The sequence below is a fragment of the Carettochelys insculpta genome, chromosome 6, assembly GCF_033958435.1.
Source record: "Carettochelys insculpta isolate YL-2023 chromosome 6, ASM3395843v1, whole genome shotgun sequence".
Lineage (NCBI taxonomy): Eukaryota > Metazoa > Chordata > Testudines > Carettochelyidae > Carettochelys > Carettochelys insculpta.
The window spans coordinates 24,668,848-24,685,834 of record NC_134142.1 but is presented as its reverse complement, the minus strand read 5'-3'; the positions used below and the strand labels follow the sequence as shown (position 1 = coordinate 24,685,834).

Below are 16,987 nucleotides of genomic sequence, written 5' to 3'. Positions count from 1 at the left end.
TGAAGAGGATAATACAGGTTGGACTTAACTGGTCCTGAGTGAGGGAATTTGCAGGGCGACGGGAGGTCACCTTCCTCCAGGCCCCAGCTCCTCTGCCCTGCCGGCTCCAGTTCTATCTAGCCACACCCCTGCGTCCAGTCCTCCTGCCTCTAGCCCCAGCCATCTCCCTGCAGCCAGCCCAAATGGGTTGCTGCCAGCTCTAGTTCCAGCCTCAGTCCTGAACGGTCGCCCTGGCTCCTTTGCTGCTGGCCTCGTCCCAAGCACCAAAGACACGGGCTTCAGGTCTGCTGGCTCCAGCTCCACAGACACCAGCTCCTGCCATGGCCAGGCTGCCAGACGCCAGCTGAGGCCCTGTGGATACCAGCCCGAAGGCAGGGTTTCTGTCTCCCCCTGCCACTGAGCTCCTGGCACAGCAGGGCTCCTGGCTCTTCTGCCAGTAGGCTCCTGGCACCAGGGCTTTCTGTTCCAGGAACAAGACTCCCGGTTTTAGGAGGAGCAGCCTGCAGTGTAACTAATAGAGTGCTAGAATAATTTATGTAATGGGGGTACTGAGAGATGTTGAACCAAACTGTACATCCTGTATGTGATGGAAACAACTTCAAATCAGGAGGAGCGGCATCACCCACCCAGCATCCCTAGTTCCAGCACCTATGCTAATAGAGAGCAACAGACAGGATCTGACAGTGTAAAACTAAGGAAGTTTTACAGATACCATACTGGCCTGCAAATCATAGTTTTAAATCTGGGGGATGTGTATGTACAATAAAGCTGATTGACAATGGCAGAAATGTGGTATAGGGTTACTGAATTGGAAAAATTATAACAATGAAAAGTTCAAGTCATTCACATAAAATAAAAATATTTGACTCATATAAAAGTTATTGCATTATGACACACATTCTATTTCCAGAAAAAATGGTCCTCTGTTTAGCTCTTCTAGTGTGCACAGCTGGAGTTCTTTTATGCGTTTGAATCCTTTGGCTGGATTTGATCATTTGATCACTGAACTCCACCGCTAACATCCTGAGTTTCAACATCTGAATCATCTAGCTAAGACATTCATGATACACTGTACTATTATTATACCAGTGAGTTCTGCCAACAAAACTGTTGGAATGTCCACACACAAGATGTGTTTTGTCGACAATGTATCGACAAAACTGAGCACATTTGCTGGCAGCATTCTGCCTCTCAGCCACGTGGTATAATGCTACTGTCGATAGTCTGTTGACAAAAAAGCTGTCTGAATGCTCTGGTGGCCTTCTCTTGACAGACAGGGCATCAAGAACAATAGGCAGCTCTGTCTGCTATGTTTCTGGGTGCCTGTTTTGTCAAGAGAGCAGCTGGGCAGTCCAGCTGCTCTGTTGACTGAATGGAGTGCTCTTCTGATTGGCTTTTGTGGGTGGCTGCACTCTGTCAACAGAAGTTTTGTCTGGAAATCTCCTCCAACAGTGACTTCTGCCGACAGATTGCTGTAGTGTTACCATAGCAATACTGTTTCTCTCTGTGGTTAAGACTCTTACATAAGCTCTTGTATATTGTGATATTTATGTCTGATTATTTAAGGGAAGGGTTATATAAATAATTCTGGAAAGTAAAGGGAAAAACGAATTAGGTGCCAAATGCATTACTTTGAATATGCTAGATTATTCCTTACAGTATATATTTTGGAACAGAGAGGAAGCCATGCTAGTCTATACACTATCAAAACATATTTTATCAAAACATATTCTATCAAAAAATATTTTGTGTGTCTCAGTCCTAATTTTTATTGTGTTTTATCACACTTTCATTTGCTTTGCTTCTCCGGGTATATACTGCACTGTAACTTTATTTTAGTTGAACCTGTAAAATGCAGGACTCTCTGGTCTGGCAACATCCATGATTCAGCAGGACTAAGGATGTTGCTGGACCAGAGTGCCCTGGTGGCTGGGGGCAGGGGTCCCCAGCCAGGGCCAGGCATCTACAGCCAGACTGGCAAGGGCCAGGAAGCAGTGCTCCTGCAGCTGGGCCAGTGGCAGAGGTGGGGTCAGGAAGCTGGCAGCAGCCAGGATGCCGCAGCCAGAATCAGGAAGCCATAGGTAGCCAGGGCTGGGACTGGGGGAGCCACAGCCAAGGCTGGGAAGGCAGTGGCTGGGAAGGAGCTGTGGCTGAGGTCAGAGAGGCAGCGGCAATGGCTGGGGGCCGGTGAACTGCCAGTGGGTGCCAGGGACCTGGTGATGGAGACCATGGAGGGAGTCCTGCCTGGTACCATCGGGCTGGTAGTAAAGACCAAGGAGGGAGCCCTGGCTGTGAAGCTGCAGCCTGGATCGCAAGGTTGGGTTTGGGAAACTCTACCTGGGCTAGCAGCAGGGAGAGAGGGGGAATTGGAGGGAACACCAATGGACCCAAAGCTGACCCCAGCAGCCTGGGCTAGCAGCCAATGGTGTGGAGTGAAGCCTGGGAGCATTGAGCTCCTCTGGTCCAGCAAAATCCCTCTTTTGGGATGGCAGCATTCCCGAGAGTGCCAGACCAGGGAGGTCCAACCTATACAAATTTAGGCCTTGATCCTGCAATGTAACCCTTCTAGTGTAGGCTTAGCTCTGTGTTGACTGATCAAATGTAATGGTATTCTGCATTGGCACAGTGATAGCAGATTACTTTGTAGAAGTGTCACTGTAGTTTTTAAACAGAGTAATCCAGAATTATATAGGCAAAGTTAGTGTGAAAGGAGAAGCTAATCACTTTCAGGAATTCATTTTCCAAATTAATGCCCAAATTGGATGGCAAATAAAAACAAGCAAGTATATCTTACGTTCTGTGTTTTGAATGTTACTAGTGCAAATGCTGGGATGTTCCTCTGGCTGTTACCTGTCTGAACAAGGAAGGATCACATGAAGTTTTCATCCCTCCCAAATGATAGCACCTCCCTTTCTTACATCAGTTACTTGTTTTTTTGCATCTGTTCAAACAGCCTAGAGCAAGACTGCTTCTCTTATCTATTTTCCAAAACGCTCTTACTGCTCTAACAGCATTCAATATGATATCTGAGGATGGGAGTGTGCTATCTGTAGTTAGATTCCTCATTTCATCTATATGAATGGTGAGGAGACCGTTCATGCTACCAAAATGCTGGCTTGAATGACTGTATTGTACTGTAAGGCAATACAGGAAATGGGAAAAGCACTCAGACGTCTTCATTTCTTCATACTTTTCAAGAAACTGAAACAGCAATTGAAGATGAAGGTGACATAAAGCAGAAAAGCAAACTATCCAGTTCAGGAGACCTTTTTTGATAGAATTTCCTTCATCACATAATATTTCTTCTCTGTTTGTCTGCCAGTTTGACCTCTATTAATTCTGCTGAACAGTTGCACATACTTGATACTGAGCAGTTTTGTAATGACAAGTACCTCAGTGAAAAAAAGATGGAATTACTTAGTGGAAATAAAATGGAAAAGCAACATTGCACGTAAAGAAATATGCATCAATGTGAGGACCGGAGACACTAAGGAACAATAAAATCATCTGCAATAAAACTGAGGAAAAGTATATTAAATATACTGTGCACAACACATGCATTATGAAAAGCCCACCAAAGACAATCTTCTACAGAAGTGGCTGGGAGTCCCTTGTGTATATGTATTAGCTAAATTGAAGGGGCTTAGATTCTTGGCTTTGTGTTTCTTCAAATATTGAGTTATTAGAGACTATTTTATAGACATGTTTGGTTTCCTGACTGAAAAAGTTCAAACCGTGATTTCTTTAAAAGCCTGAGAAGAGGTGTTTCCCCCCTCCCACACTGTTGGTCCCACTTTCCATTGTAACTACAGAGGTAGGAAAAAATGCCACAATAATAAAAAGAAAGCCATATTCTTTCTTGAGACAAAAATGAACAAACAACTTTATGGACAGAAAGGATACAAAGAATACTGTTCGTAATTTTAAGCAAGTTCTGTCACATTTAAAGTAATACGTTTAAAGTAGCCCCTTGAAGTGTCTGAGTTTAATTTGTTAGCTAAATAGTTGAAAATCTAATCCACTGTCATGGGTTAAAAGAACAAATTATATAATAACTACAAATACATTTTTGTGTTTCTTCCAGTGATAATGCCGAGCATCTTAGGATTTGGAGTTTTGAAAGAATGTGGCATGGGGCACCTATGTTTAAAATAGCTTCTGATGTCAAAATAGGTAAAAGAAATCAAAGATAAATTCTGTCCAACTTAACAACAGATTTGCATGATTGTGTGGAATCGCATAAGGCTAAATAGATATTTCTAAGTATCAAGGAGAATGGATAAGTAAATCTGTATATTTAATGGAGTCCTTATGTCTCCTCCATCGTTGTATTTACAGGTTTAATATGTGAATTCATGCTTCCATATACAACCAGACAAAACTTTTAATTCAAAACTCTTTAGCCTGAAAAAATGCAGATTCAGACTGCCTGAAACATTATGGCTATGTTTACGCTGCGTTCCACTTTTGGAAGAGGAATGCAAGTGAGGGAGATTGAAAATGCAAACAAAGTGCACATTTACATCCTTCATGACTCATTTGCATATTTTTGCATAATCGTGCTTCCGAAACAGGCTTTTCTGGAAGCAAACACAGCCATGTAGATGGGGTGCCTTTGAAAAAAACCCCCATTTTTGAAAGAACTCTTCTTCCGATTTTGTTTCCAGAAGAAGGGTTCTTTCGAAAATGGGGTTTGTTTTTGAAGGAGCCCTGTCTACATCGCTGTGTTTGCTTCTGAAAAAAGCCTCTTCCAGAAGTGTGATTGGACAAGAATATGCAAATGAGGCACAAGATCTGTAAATCTGCACTTCATTGGCATTTTCGATCTTGCTCATTTGCATTCTGCTTCCGAAAGTGGAATGCAGTGTAGACATAGCCTATGGGTGGGGGTACCTGTGTTAGTCTTTATCGACAAAAACAACAAGAAGTCTTCTGGCATCTTATAGACTAACAGATTTTTTGGAGTATAAACTTCCGTGGGCAAAGACCCACTTCGTCAGATGCATGTAGTGACCTGCCTCTGGAATCTCCATTATATGCATCTGATTAAGTGGGTCTTTGCCCACAAAAGCTTATGCTCCAAAGAATCTGTTAGCGTATCAGGTGTCCCAAGACTTCTCATTTTTGTGAAACATTACATGAATTCATACTGAGGATTGTCTTCAAAGAGCTCCACTTCTGGAGATTTATGAATTCTGTTTTGTTCTGACCTGTTGCTTCAGTTGTGTTCTGTATAGGTTCTTTTACTGCCCTCATCACTGTATTATCTTAGTGCCTTCCAGGAGTATGTTAAACAGCATGACTAGTATCTGACATGATGCTTGTTCTGTCATTCTTTCCTCACTCCTTTTGCTAAGTCCATGTTTATCATTTTTTCAGGATAGGCAGAGCAGCTCCTGCTCTCAGCTTTCTGCTAGTCTTACAAATTGTGAGGATTGATTCCTCTGTACAATGCAGAATCCTGCTCTTAAGTAAACCTCCCTTTCTCTGCCATGCAGTCCATGGGGAAGCTCCAACCCTCTCCAGACATGCTTGCCCCAGCCTCCCATTCAGGCTGCTTACTAGAAAGTCCATTGTCTCTCAATAACCATCCCATCTAGTCAAAGTCAGCTATTGTAATCCTGATTGTTTGTAGGTGATAGTCCTTCAACAGGATGTCAAGCAGCTTTCTCAGGTAAGGCAGCTGTCCAGAAAACAGTTCTATAGGTCATATTGGGGTGTCACCATTCTCATGCAGGCACAATATCCAACACTTCCACACAGAGAACAAGATAGAGTTAATTTAACTCAGATATACCTCGTTTTGTCACAGGTGGTCATGCATGGCTTTCCACTTGTGAATATTTTTCTGGTCACATGGAAGATGCACAGCTAGTTTCCTTGGACAATCTTGATTTGATCCCCAGATACCAAGCTTGTTCCTTGATAACACTTTTCTCTGTCTTCGTATTGTTTTTCATAGTTTGATTACATCATTATATTTATGTTTTAGGGCTTCCCTGAAACATCACTGGTCTCTTTGTTAGCTTTCAAACTCTTGTGAACAATAGGCCATATTTTCTCCTTCCATGGGCAAAGACATACTTATATTTAAAACTGGTGAGCTGTTCTTTCAGAAAAAATGCAGCATGCTGTCCTTCCAACAGCAAAGGATATATCTGTGTCTGTAACACAGAGTTGTGTCCCCAGCCAAAACTATGTAGGCCAGAGATTTGTGGTAAACTGGAGCAAATCTTAAAGACTTCTGTTTGACGTGAAATTCCTTTCTGTGCCTTTCTGATAATTACGCCACACATAATGTTAATTCTAAATGATCTGTTGCCTTGCTATGCTTGTATAGTCACTACATGTTTGAGTTTCTCTTTAATTTCAGTGTGAAGCAGCAGTAAGTGCTGAACCAATCAGCATTAACAGCAACATCTTCTGCAGGATCAGGTTAATTTGCATAGGGCCATTCCTCTAAAGCAACTCCATTCTAACTCTATCTGACTTATCTGGCTGCCTAACTCCTAAGAGAAATATGTTCCAGATCAAACATTATTTAAGTGAATGCAATTGGTGGATGCTATGGGGTGGAAATGGAAAGGATGCCATTTAGTGACTTTTCCCTTTCACTTGGTCTCTAATTGTTCACTTCCATAGGTGTAAAATGTTTGCCCCTTTCCATAAAATGGAGGAGAACATAAAGCACAATAGAAGTTGCACATTTTTCTCTTTTTGTACAGATTTTCTATTCTCAAGCCCAAATCATGCAGTGCTGTTGAAGTCTGTTATACTTTGCCTTTCTTGAGAAAATTGGATTTTCATATTTAATCAGTAAAACATAATAGGGAATTTTTTCAGAGCTGTTACCACCTGTTTAGTCCTTTCATCTTGATTAATTCAGTAGCTTCCTCATGTTTTCTGGATATAATTAACTCCCTTTTTGGTTTAGTAATGTTTGAAATGATTGTTAAAAGCCATTAAACAATGATTAAACCTTATTTCCAAAAGTATTCTAATATTTTTCTTCTTGATTTCCCTGCTCATAGATAAAGTAGAATAGTTAGGGTACAACTTTTGTGAAGTTTGCTGTAAATTTCCAATGAAGGAACTAGTAATAGTTGACAAGTATCACAGGGGTAGCCCTGTTAGTCTGTATCCACAAAAACAATGAGAACAATAATTGGTTTCTAATCAGAGTAAAATTACATCCAGCACATGATATGAGGATACTTAAGAGCAGTTCCATAAGACAGATCATTGCCTGTGAAGGGTGGTCTATCATATAGGTAGTGCTGTCAAATCTTTCCCAGACAGTAACCCTTTCTAATGCAGTAAAACAGAAAAAATGATGGACATGAGAAATAGTTTGGTATTTATTTGTGTGCTTTTTTACTTACTGCAGCTGAGTGTTCCTAGTCTGTTATTACAGTGAAAAAGACAACTAATAATGTATTGACATTTGCAGCATTCATTTTGCTTTAATGCACATTTAATTGTTCTAAATATAGAGCCATAATCAACTGCATCTTACTAATTAATAATAGAATTCAGTGGAGTTGCTTGACTGAGAATGGGGATAGAACTTGGCTTTCATGTTTGTTAGATGTTAAGTTCTTTGAGACAGGGACTGAGTCTTTTATTTGTTATGTAAGTTGCTTACCCCATTTCAACTGTTATATAAATAGTACATCTGTTCCTCATTCTGAAATTCTGAGTGCAGAATGTGGGCATCTGCAAGAGACCTTAAAAATACTTCGCTTCTATAGGTTTCTGCTTACAAGCTTCCTAACGCCAGAGATTCCCTGACCTTGGGAGGTAGCTGCCACCACACAAATGAGAGAACCCCTGTTTAAAACTTAGAAAGGCACACTGGGGATGTCTCCTTATGGCGTAATCACAAGCTCTTAACTCTCTCTTAAGAGAGCTTGAAAACGAAGAGGAAGAAATGAAGCCCAGTGGTTTGAGCATTGGTCTGCTAAACCCACGGTAGTGAGTTCAGTCCTTGAGGGGTGCCATTTAGGGATCTGGGGCAAATAGATTAAAAAAAAAAAAGCAGGCCGCTTGGTCCTGCCAAGAGGGCAGGAGACTGGACTTGATGACTTCCCAAGGTCTCTTGCAGTTCTATAAGATGTGTGGGTATCTCCAAGCTGCATTCTGATAGCTGACTTTCCAGTCTTAGGCGTGCATATATGCAGATCTTTAGGCTGAGTTACAGCCACTGCATTAATTAATGTGGTGGTTGATGTCCAGGCTGTCCTCCTTCTGTTGGTGGTGCATGTCCTCACCAGAAGTGCTTCCACTGACTGAAGAGGGGCAGTGTGGGGGCACTCAGGGGTGGGAGTGGGGAGGAAAGCTGCCTGGGGTATCTCAACTCCAGCAAGGAGAGCCATTCCTGGAGTCCAGTTTGTTGCTGTGCTTCAGGTGGGGAGCTAGTACCTGGGGGTCAGCAGTGCTCCCAGAAGAGAGGGGGAAGCCCAGCCAGCAGCTCAAGCCAGGAGCTTGGTGACAGCCTGGCTTGGCGTGGAGACTCCTCAGGAACCTGGCTCAGGTCAATTTCATGGCTCCAGTGGATGACAGCAAACAGCTGACCTAAGGAACCCAGGGTCTCTCAGTCACTGCCTCACCCTGCCTATATCAACATAAACCCTCTGCCTGTTGTTGAGGTGATTTTATTATGTTGGCATAGCATATGTGACATCAGCAGGAGGAGCATTTGAGTGTGTAGACCTCCACTGTATTATTGACTAAAGCTGAAGTGTAGTGTAGTGTAGTGTAGTCAAGGCCTTGGTATGATGCTAGTATAGTGACAAACCCAAAGATTCTTAGTGCTTCCGCTATAACTTTAAGCCATATACCATCCAGTTTTTCATTTTCAATTTCAAATACAGTAAAATTGATATTTTTGATCTTCATGCACTAACAATACTGTCAGTAAAAGCACAATGTGGTGCACTGACAGCTAATTGTACTATTTGCCTGAGACTAATAGATACAGGAATAGATGATATGGTCAGGTTGTATAAACCAGAGTATTTACTAATAAAAATCACATCAGTAGTTAACCTAATCTCAAATCAGAACTTGATAGAAATTATTTTTCACATATCATTTTATAAATGTTGATTGTCGTGGTAAACTCTGCATATAGAATGTGCACTTTTGATTAATGAGGTGTACTGCATAATTGATAGCCTAATCATAATTAAAATAGTATTTGCTATAAATATCTTGTGGCAGCTAGTTTGATTCTGAAAATCATTAATTTTTCCTTTATCAAATAATTGTTTTTGTTTTTAAAATGTGAACAAGAGTAAGATATTCAAGAAAAGTTGGAGATTGAATACTTTTTTGTTTTTCCTAACAATTTAAGGTTAGAAGTAGAGGTGAGATTTTTCAAAAGGCCTCAGATTGGCCTAACTTTGCTCCATTTGAAGCTAAAGAAGGAGCACAGTTAGGGCAGTGTTGAGCACTTTAAAAAACCCTACCCAAGTCTCCATAGGAGTGTTCATATCAAGCTTTTATGCAAAGCATGAGAGTGGTGATATGATCCCTGAAATTCATGTTTGCAAGACTGAAGAATTGGGCTTATCTGCATATTGGCAAATCTTTTACCTGTAGTCTGCCAGGATTCCTGTTTGCTGCCAAATTGTTTTGATTACAGGTGAAGTGTGTGGGAGTTGTTGGTGTTTCTTTCCGTTGAAAGAAGTGAGAGAGAATGGCAATGGGCAAGGCTGACGTGCTGCCACTGAGATCTGTTTATGAATTTTTAGGAAATTATGCCTGCCATAAAAATGCTTATTGTCTTTACTCTCTTTTTATTAAGGCTTTTGACAAAGTCCCACTTGACATTTTCATAAGCAAACTAGGGAAATGCAGACTTCGTGAAATTACTGTAAAGGGGGTGCAAAACTGGTCAAAAGAGGATATTTAAAGAATAGTTACTGATGGTTTGCTGTCAGACTGGCTGGGTGTACTCAGTGGAGTTCTGCTGGGGTAAGCCATGCATCCAGAACTATTCAATATTTTTATTTATTGGCTTAGGTAATGGAGTGGAGAGTCTCCTTATAAAATTTGAGGCTGAAACTAAACTGAAATAGGTAGCAAGCAATTTGGAGAACAAGATTAGAATTCAAATGACTTTGACTAATTGCAAAATTTGTTTGAATGCAAGAATATGAAATTCAATAAAAATAAGTGTGAAATACTACACTTAAGAGAAAAAAAATCAAATGCTGAATTACCAAATAGAGAACAACTAGCTAGGAGGTAGTATTATTGAAAGGAATCAGGGTTCTAGTGGAATACAAATTAAATAAGTCACCAGTGTGATGATCATATAATTTGGGGCTTGATTAAAAGAAGCGTATGCAAGGGTATATCTACACTTAGGGCTTCTGGGGTTTGATATATTGTGCCTAAAGGGGAGGTGCTAAATTAAACTGTCATGGCATGGCTGGCAACCCCGGAAATCCTGTGAGGAGTGAGGGAAGTCGATGGTAGAGTTTCTCCCACTGACCTTTTCCTGTGTGGACGGCAGCAAATGTGGACGGCGGCAAAAATAATTTTTAATATGTTGATTCCAGGTATGCAATTCTTGTAGTTGGATTTGTGTATCTAAAATAAATATTGCCTCCTAGTGTAGACCTGGCTCAAGACATGGGAAATAATTGTCCCACTCTATTGAAAATGGATGAGGTGTCAGCTGAAATACTGTGTCAGGCTGTCGAACTTTAAGAAAGATGTGGAGAAAGTGGAGCAAGTTCAGAGGCGTGTGACAAAAATAATAGGGTTTAGGGAACCTGCTCTTTTAGGAAAGGTTAAAAAAACCTGGAACTGTTTAGTCTTGAGAAAATATGACTGGGGTGGGGGACAGCTGATAACAGCCCTTAACAGACTGTTATAAAGAGGACAGGAATAAATTATTCTCCATGTCCAGCATGAGCAGTAATAGGCTTAATCTGCAGCAAAGTAAATTTAGATTGAATAGTAGAAAAGACTTTATAATTGTAAGGGTAGCTATATTTTTCAATAGGCTTTGAGAGTTTAGGGAAAGCCCATAACTAGAGATTTTAAAAAACAAGTTGCACAAACGTGTTAGGGATGGTCTAGGTTTACATGGGTCTTGCCTTGGCACAGAGGACTGGACTACCTGATTTTGAGGTCTCTTTCAACCCTACCTTTTTATGTTTCTCTAAAAAAATATTTTCATAATTTAAGGAAGAGTTACCTTAATATTATGCTCATAGCAAAATCAAATCTGGTGAACTATACAAAGCTTTCTCAGCTAGTCAAATTGATTTTTTCTAATTCTTCATCAGCAGGTTGAATAATGTAATTACTGAGGTTTAAAAATTTTAATTTAGAACTGTCATTATGTTTTTTTTTCTTAAGATATGGAATGCTGTGGATACAGGCAGTTGTTTGAAAACATACTCCTGCCATAGCGGTGCTGTTCGAACTGCTCAATGGTCTTCATGTGGACGACGAATTCTCAGTGGTGGCTTTGATTCTATGCTTCACTTAACAGATGTTGAAACAGGTAAATGTAATTTAAATTTACATTTTTGATGCTATTTTCAACTTCAGCCTGGACGATGTTGGCATGAGGCTGTTACTCCTATTCTCCCATAAAAGAAATTATATCTCAAAATGTCAAGCCCAAAATTCCTAAAAGTTGGGAACTTAAATGAAATTAATTATATTCACATCAGGGTGGATAAAATCAAATTTTTTTATTTAAAGTGGTGTTTTTAAATTGGATTTTTCACTTTTTAAAAATCATCAATAAAATATAGATTTCTAAACTGCAATTAAATCTCATCACAAACATGCTAAACATATGTTTACAGTCTCATAAAAATTAATTAATGGCTCTAGTCTGTCTAGTCTAACTACTAGCTCTTGCTTCTTGTAAATTCTGGGATTTCCACTTCTGTTTTTCACCAGACTAAAGGTAACATGCTCAAAGAAAGAGATAAGATGGATAGGATTAATTTTGTTCTGTACTTATGTGGCGGTGGACCATGGCCGTGCACAGCAGAACAGTTAGTTAAGACATTATTGTAAGGTGGACAGGTAATATATAGGAAAAGGATGAAGGTAGTAGAGTAGACCCCTGACTTACGCAGAGGCTGTGTGGCAACTCTGTGTAAGTTGAATTTTCGCTTAACTTGGGGAGCCAGGAAACTGACCAGCACAGGAACACTGATCAGTTTCCCGTCTCCCTTGAGCAGCGGGGAGCCAGGAGCATGCTCACAGGAGACAGGAAACTGATAAGTGCTGGTGCTGATCAGTTCCCCGGCTCCTGCAAGCAGAGGGGAGCCAGGAGCTAGGCAGCAGCTGGTCAGTTTTCTGGCTTCCACAGTGAGGCGGGGAGCTGGGAACCAGGTGGCAGCAATTTGCAGGTCAGTGTCCTGGCTCCCACCAGTGGGGTAGGGCCAGAAGCCAGGCTGCTGTCTGGTTCGCAGGGACCGTGAAACCGCTCCTGTCAGGGAGCCAAGAGTCAGGCTGCTGCCCCTGACAGGAGGAGTTTTCCCACTCCTGTCAGGGACAGAAGCCTGACTCTTGGCTGCTGCCCCTGACAGGAGTGGTTTCCCTGCTGCTGTCAGGACGGCAGTCACATTAACCTGAGATATGTGCATCTCAAGGTTTTACTGCATAGAAAGGAGCAGTGGAATGAACTAGAAAAAAAAGGGAATACATTATTCAGCATACACACACAGGTTCCTGTATTCCCACCCCGCACACTTTTGCCACAGAAAAACTGTCATTGCTTCTGGGAGTTACCCTATTTTGAAGAAATTCATTCTTTGGGTATAAAAGAAAAATAGGTCAGATGTAAGCAGTGTAGGGCCTAGCTGCAAGAATGAAACATCATAAGGAAAAATACATATTGGGAGAAAACAATGTGGACGAAGATGTAGATATGGCTGAGTAGATCAACTGGTTAGTAACTTAAGTAATTCACTTTGCAATGCATCATTCTTCAAGACTCTTTCTATGCCTTTCAGTATAAGTCTGATTTGACAAGTAAATTCCTGAGCTGTTTGCTGTGTTAGATGTTGTTAGAAAAAAAATTAGCTTAGCTAATCCTTATGGCTTGTTGAGTCAGTTAACTAGATTCAGAATCTATCACTCAAATATACAACACATAAAGATGCAGTAAGAGTTTCCAGTTGCCACCGAGTGCCATTTTTTTATTTAAAAAAAAAGCCTGTAACAGAACACCATGCGTCATTACCTACAGCCCCCAACTCAAACCACTGGAACGCATCATTAGAGACCTACAGCCTATCCTAAATCATGATGCCACACTCCAGAAGGCCCTAGGTGACAGGCCTGTTCTTTCCTGTAGACAACCTCTCAATCTTATGAGGATTCTCACTAGTAACCACAGATTATACCACAATAATACTAATCCTGAAACTTTTCCTTGCAACAAGCCCACTTGCCAACTTTGTCCACATATCTGTTCTGGAGATACTGTCACTGGACCGAACGTTAATTACAGAATCACAGGCACATTCTCCTGTTCCTCCACTAACGTCACAAATGCCATCGTGTGCCAACAATGCCCACACACCATGTATTTAGTACAGACTGCAAACGCTCTGCAACAAAGAATGGCTGGATGCAGACCAGACGTCAGAAATCTCCAAATACACAAACCTGTCAGCCAGCACTTTAGTGGAGTGGGCCATTCTGTTAAAGCTCTGAGAGTTTGTGTTCAACTGAAAAGGGACTTGAACAACTGTCTACAGAGGGAATGCTCAGAACTAACATTCATATTCAAATTAGACACATTAACATGTTGTTTGAACAGGGACAGCAATTACCTGACCCATTATAAAGACTCTTTTATGTACTTTGATGTTTTATCTTACTCTTAGCTACCCTATTGTGCGTGCCCCTGAGCACATATACACACACCTGTCCCCGCGCTCTTCTGATTTGCCAGTCTTTAGAACAATTTTTCTGATTTGTCAGCCTTGATAACAATTTTTGGACCTCTGTGCTTTATATATTGAGTCTGTTCTGGTAAGGCTATGATCTGAAGAAGGGGATCTGTCCCATGAAAGCTCATCACCTAATAAATTATTTTGTTAGTCTTTAAAGTGCTACATGACTGATTATTTGTCTAGTAGGTTTTTTCCTGATTACAATTAAAAATCACCATGTAAAGTGAGATCTGATGTCTTTTGGAGAGCAGAGTGGCTGTAGATTAAGCATGCAACTATCCTCTTCTAATGAATTAGGAATCTGGTGAAAAGACTGAGAAAAATGTTCATACAAAAGATTAAAGAGGAAATTCCTTTTCGCTACTATAGGGGTTGATTTCCCAAGATTTGTCATGCCATGAGATTTTAAATTGTCATGAATATCAGGGGTTCTGTATGCTGAAACTATAAAACTTATGTAGCCCTAGAATATTGACATTCATGGAGTATTCAAACTTTACCCTAGTATGAATGAGTTTGCCTGGATAGAATTCTGTGCAGTTAATGTACGAAAGTTTTAATTTCAAATAGACTTTTTATAATGTTGTTCCCCACCCCCAATCTGATTTCAGCCTTGTTTTCTTTTTCATTCTAATTTGAAACTAACTCTGCCTGATCCTAATGATCTTAAATTCCAGTGCAATGCTCAGGAACTTATGCATACAATGATTGATACTGCTAATGGGAATTTGACCCCAAGTATATTTATTCCAGGGTTCAAAATCAGTATGGCTGAAACCTCTGTGTTATAAAATATCAACACAAATTTCCAAGAGATACAATTCTAAGATTGTATAGTAATATTTTATATCTTGTGGCTGCTTGACTTAAGAACTACCATGAATCAACATTTAAATAACATTCTTTCTTTAATTAATTATTTTTAGTATTTCCTTTGCTTTTCAGGGTAATTTTAATAATAAAATATTGCCAGCACTTAAGACCCTGGCAAATAAGATTTATGAATCTCTGGTATTTTTTAAGAAACTCAAGAGGAAGGTAGCACCTGTTGATTTAGAATCATAGGGCTGGAAGGGACCTCAGGAGGTCATCTAATCCAGCCTCCTGCTTCAAGCAGGATCAACCCCAACTAAGTGATCCCAGTCAGGACCTTCTCAAGCCAGGACTTAAAACCCTCAAGGGATGGAGAATCCACCACCTCTCTAGGCAACACATTCCAGTGCTTCACCACCTTCCTGCTGAAGTAGTTTTTCGTAATATCCAACCTGCTCCTCTCCTTTTGTAACTTCAGACCATTGCTCCTTGTTCTGCCATCTGTCACCATTGACAACAATTTGTCTCCATCCTCTTTAGAGTACCACTTCAGGAAGTCGAAGGCTGCTATTAAATCACCCCTCAGTCTTCTCTTCTCTAAACTAAATAAGCCCAAATCCCTCAGCCATTCCTCATAGGTCATGTATTCCAGCCCCTTAATCATTTTTGTTGTCCTCTGCTGAAACTGCTCTAGCACATCTACATCCTTTTTATACTGGTGGGGGGGGCCAAAACTGGACACGATATTCCATATGTGGCATCACCAGTGCTCAGTAGAGGGGAATGACCACTTCTCTAGTTTTGCTTGCAATGCTTCTCCTAATTCACCCTAAATATACGTTAGCCTTCTTGGCTACAAGGGCACAGTGTTTACTCATCTCCAGCCTTTCATCCACTATAATCCCAAGGTCCCTTTCCACTGTACTGCTACTTAGCCAGTCAGTCCCCAGCCTATAACAACATCTGGGATTCTTCTGTCCCAGGTGCAGGACTCTACACTTCTCCTTGTTGAACTGCATCACATTTCTTTTGGCCCAGTCTTCCAATTTATCCAGATCCTTCTGGATCCTTCTGTTGTAATGTCATAGCTTAGATACCCTGAAAATACCAGGCCCAAGATGCCTAATAAACCTCCAAAATACTACGTAATACATGCACATCCAGCCCGAACTTCAAGTTTTCTTGCAACTTATAAAGTTACCTTGCTTCTCTCCTGCTTTTTCAGTTACCTTTTCAGAGAAACACCTCAAGAAATTTGCAAGTGGAATCCAAATCAGGTGGATATAAAAAGTCTCATTGCCATTTGAATATACAAAGAGAGTTACAAGGATCAGATTGGCATTAGTTCACTGAACCATCCACCCTTCCCAACTCTTCATTACTGCTGAGACAATTTCATCTTTGATTGACTTTAGATAGATGTTACAACTGTATCTTTGTAAAAGTGAACTCATTCTTTTTTGTTCTTAATTATCTTTCCTTGCTAGATCAAACTCACTGTCACTACATTTGAATATAGTGAATGCACATCCATGGTGCCATATAACTAATAATGTCAGCGGCAATTAGTAGCTTAGCCCTCAACTCTGTTCCCAGTGCACTTTGTTCCTGCTGTTCTACTTTTTCCGAGCTATGTTTATTGAACTCTAATCTCTTCTGTCCTCATTTTCAGTAGTTTTTTGTGTAAATTACTATGTTTGTCTAGAGAAAAGGAGTATAATAGCCCAACATTCCTTTTATCATGTAGAATCCTTTTTAAAGCTGTAGAAGGGAACTAGCTTTCAAGAAAATCAAATACATTAACACTACATTGATTCTTTGGAATTTTTAAAATATTTTATTTCTTTTTTCCTTGGATATAATATTCTTTTATCCTTTATTATATAGCGGTTTTTGAAAACGCCGGTGTACGTAGAATCTAGTAAATCACTGTTAAGAATTTTTATATAAAATTCAAATCCTGTATCTGAAATGAATTAGTATGTTGTATTTGTTCTTATTTCTAATATATAGGCTATGTGTCTTGAATGCTTCTGAAGAATATTAATACTGAAATTCTGACCCTTTTGAAATAAGAGAATTGAGGATTTCACCTAAAAAAATTATCAAGACCAAAATTTTGGGTATTCAGTATTTAGTACAAATTTCTTCTTCAGAATATTTAAATTAGTGTAGTTATAATGAAAAAGATAATTATTTTCCTCTTTAGTTTATTGAAACACTAATTTGAT

The 16,987-nt window shown here is 40.1% G+C and overlaps 1 protein-coding gene across 4 annotated transcripts in view; it reads left to right on the top strand.

Moving 5' to 3' along the window:
- Nucleotides 1-16,987, top strand: part of WDR25 (WD repeat domain 25) — a 144,366-nt gene that overhangs the window by 52,609 nt on the left and 74,770 nt on the right. For all 4 annotated transcript variants that reach the window (XM_074996510.1, XM_074996509.1, XM_074996508.1 and 1 more), the window contains one exon: nucleotides 11,377-11,524. In XM_074996510.1, the coding sequence (XP_074852611.1) occupies nucleotides 11,377-11,524 (148 nt within the window). The remainder of the gene's footprint in view (nucleotides 1-11,376; nucleotides 11,525-16,987) is intronic.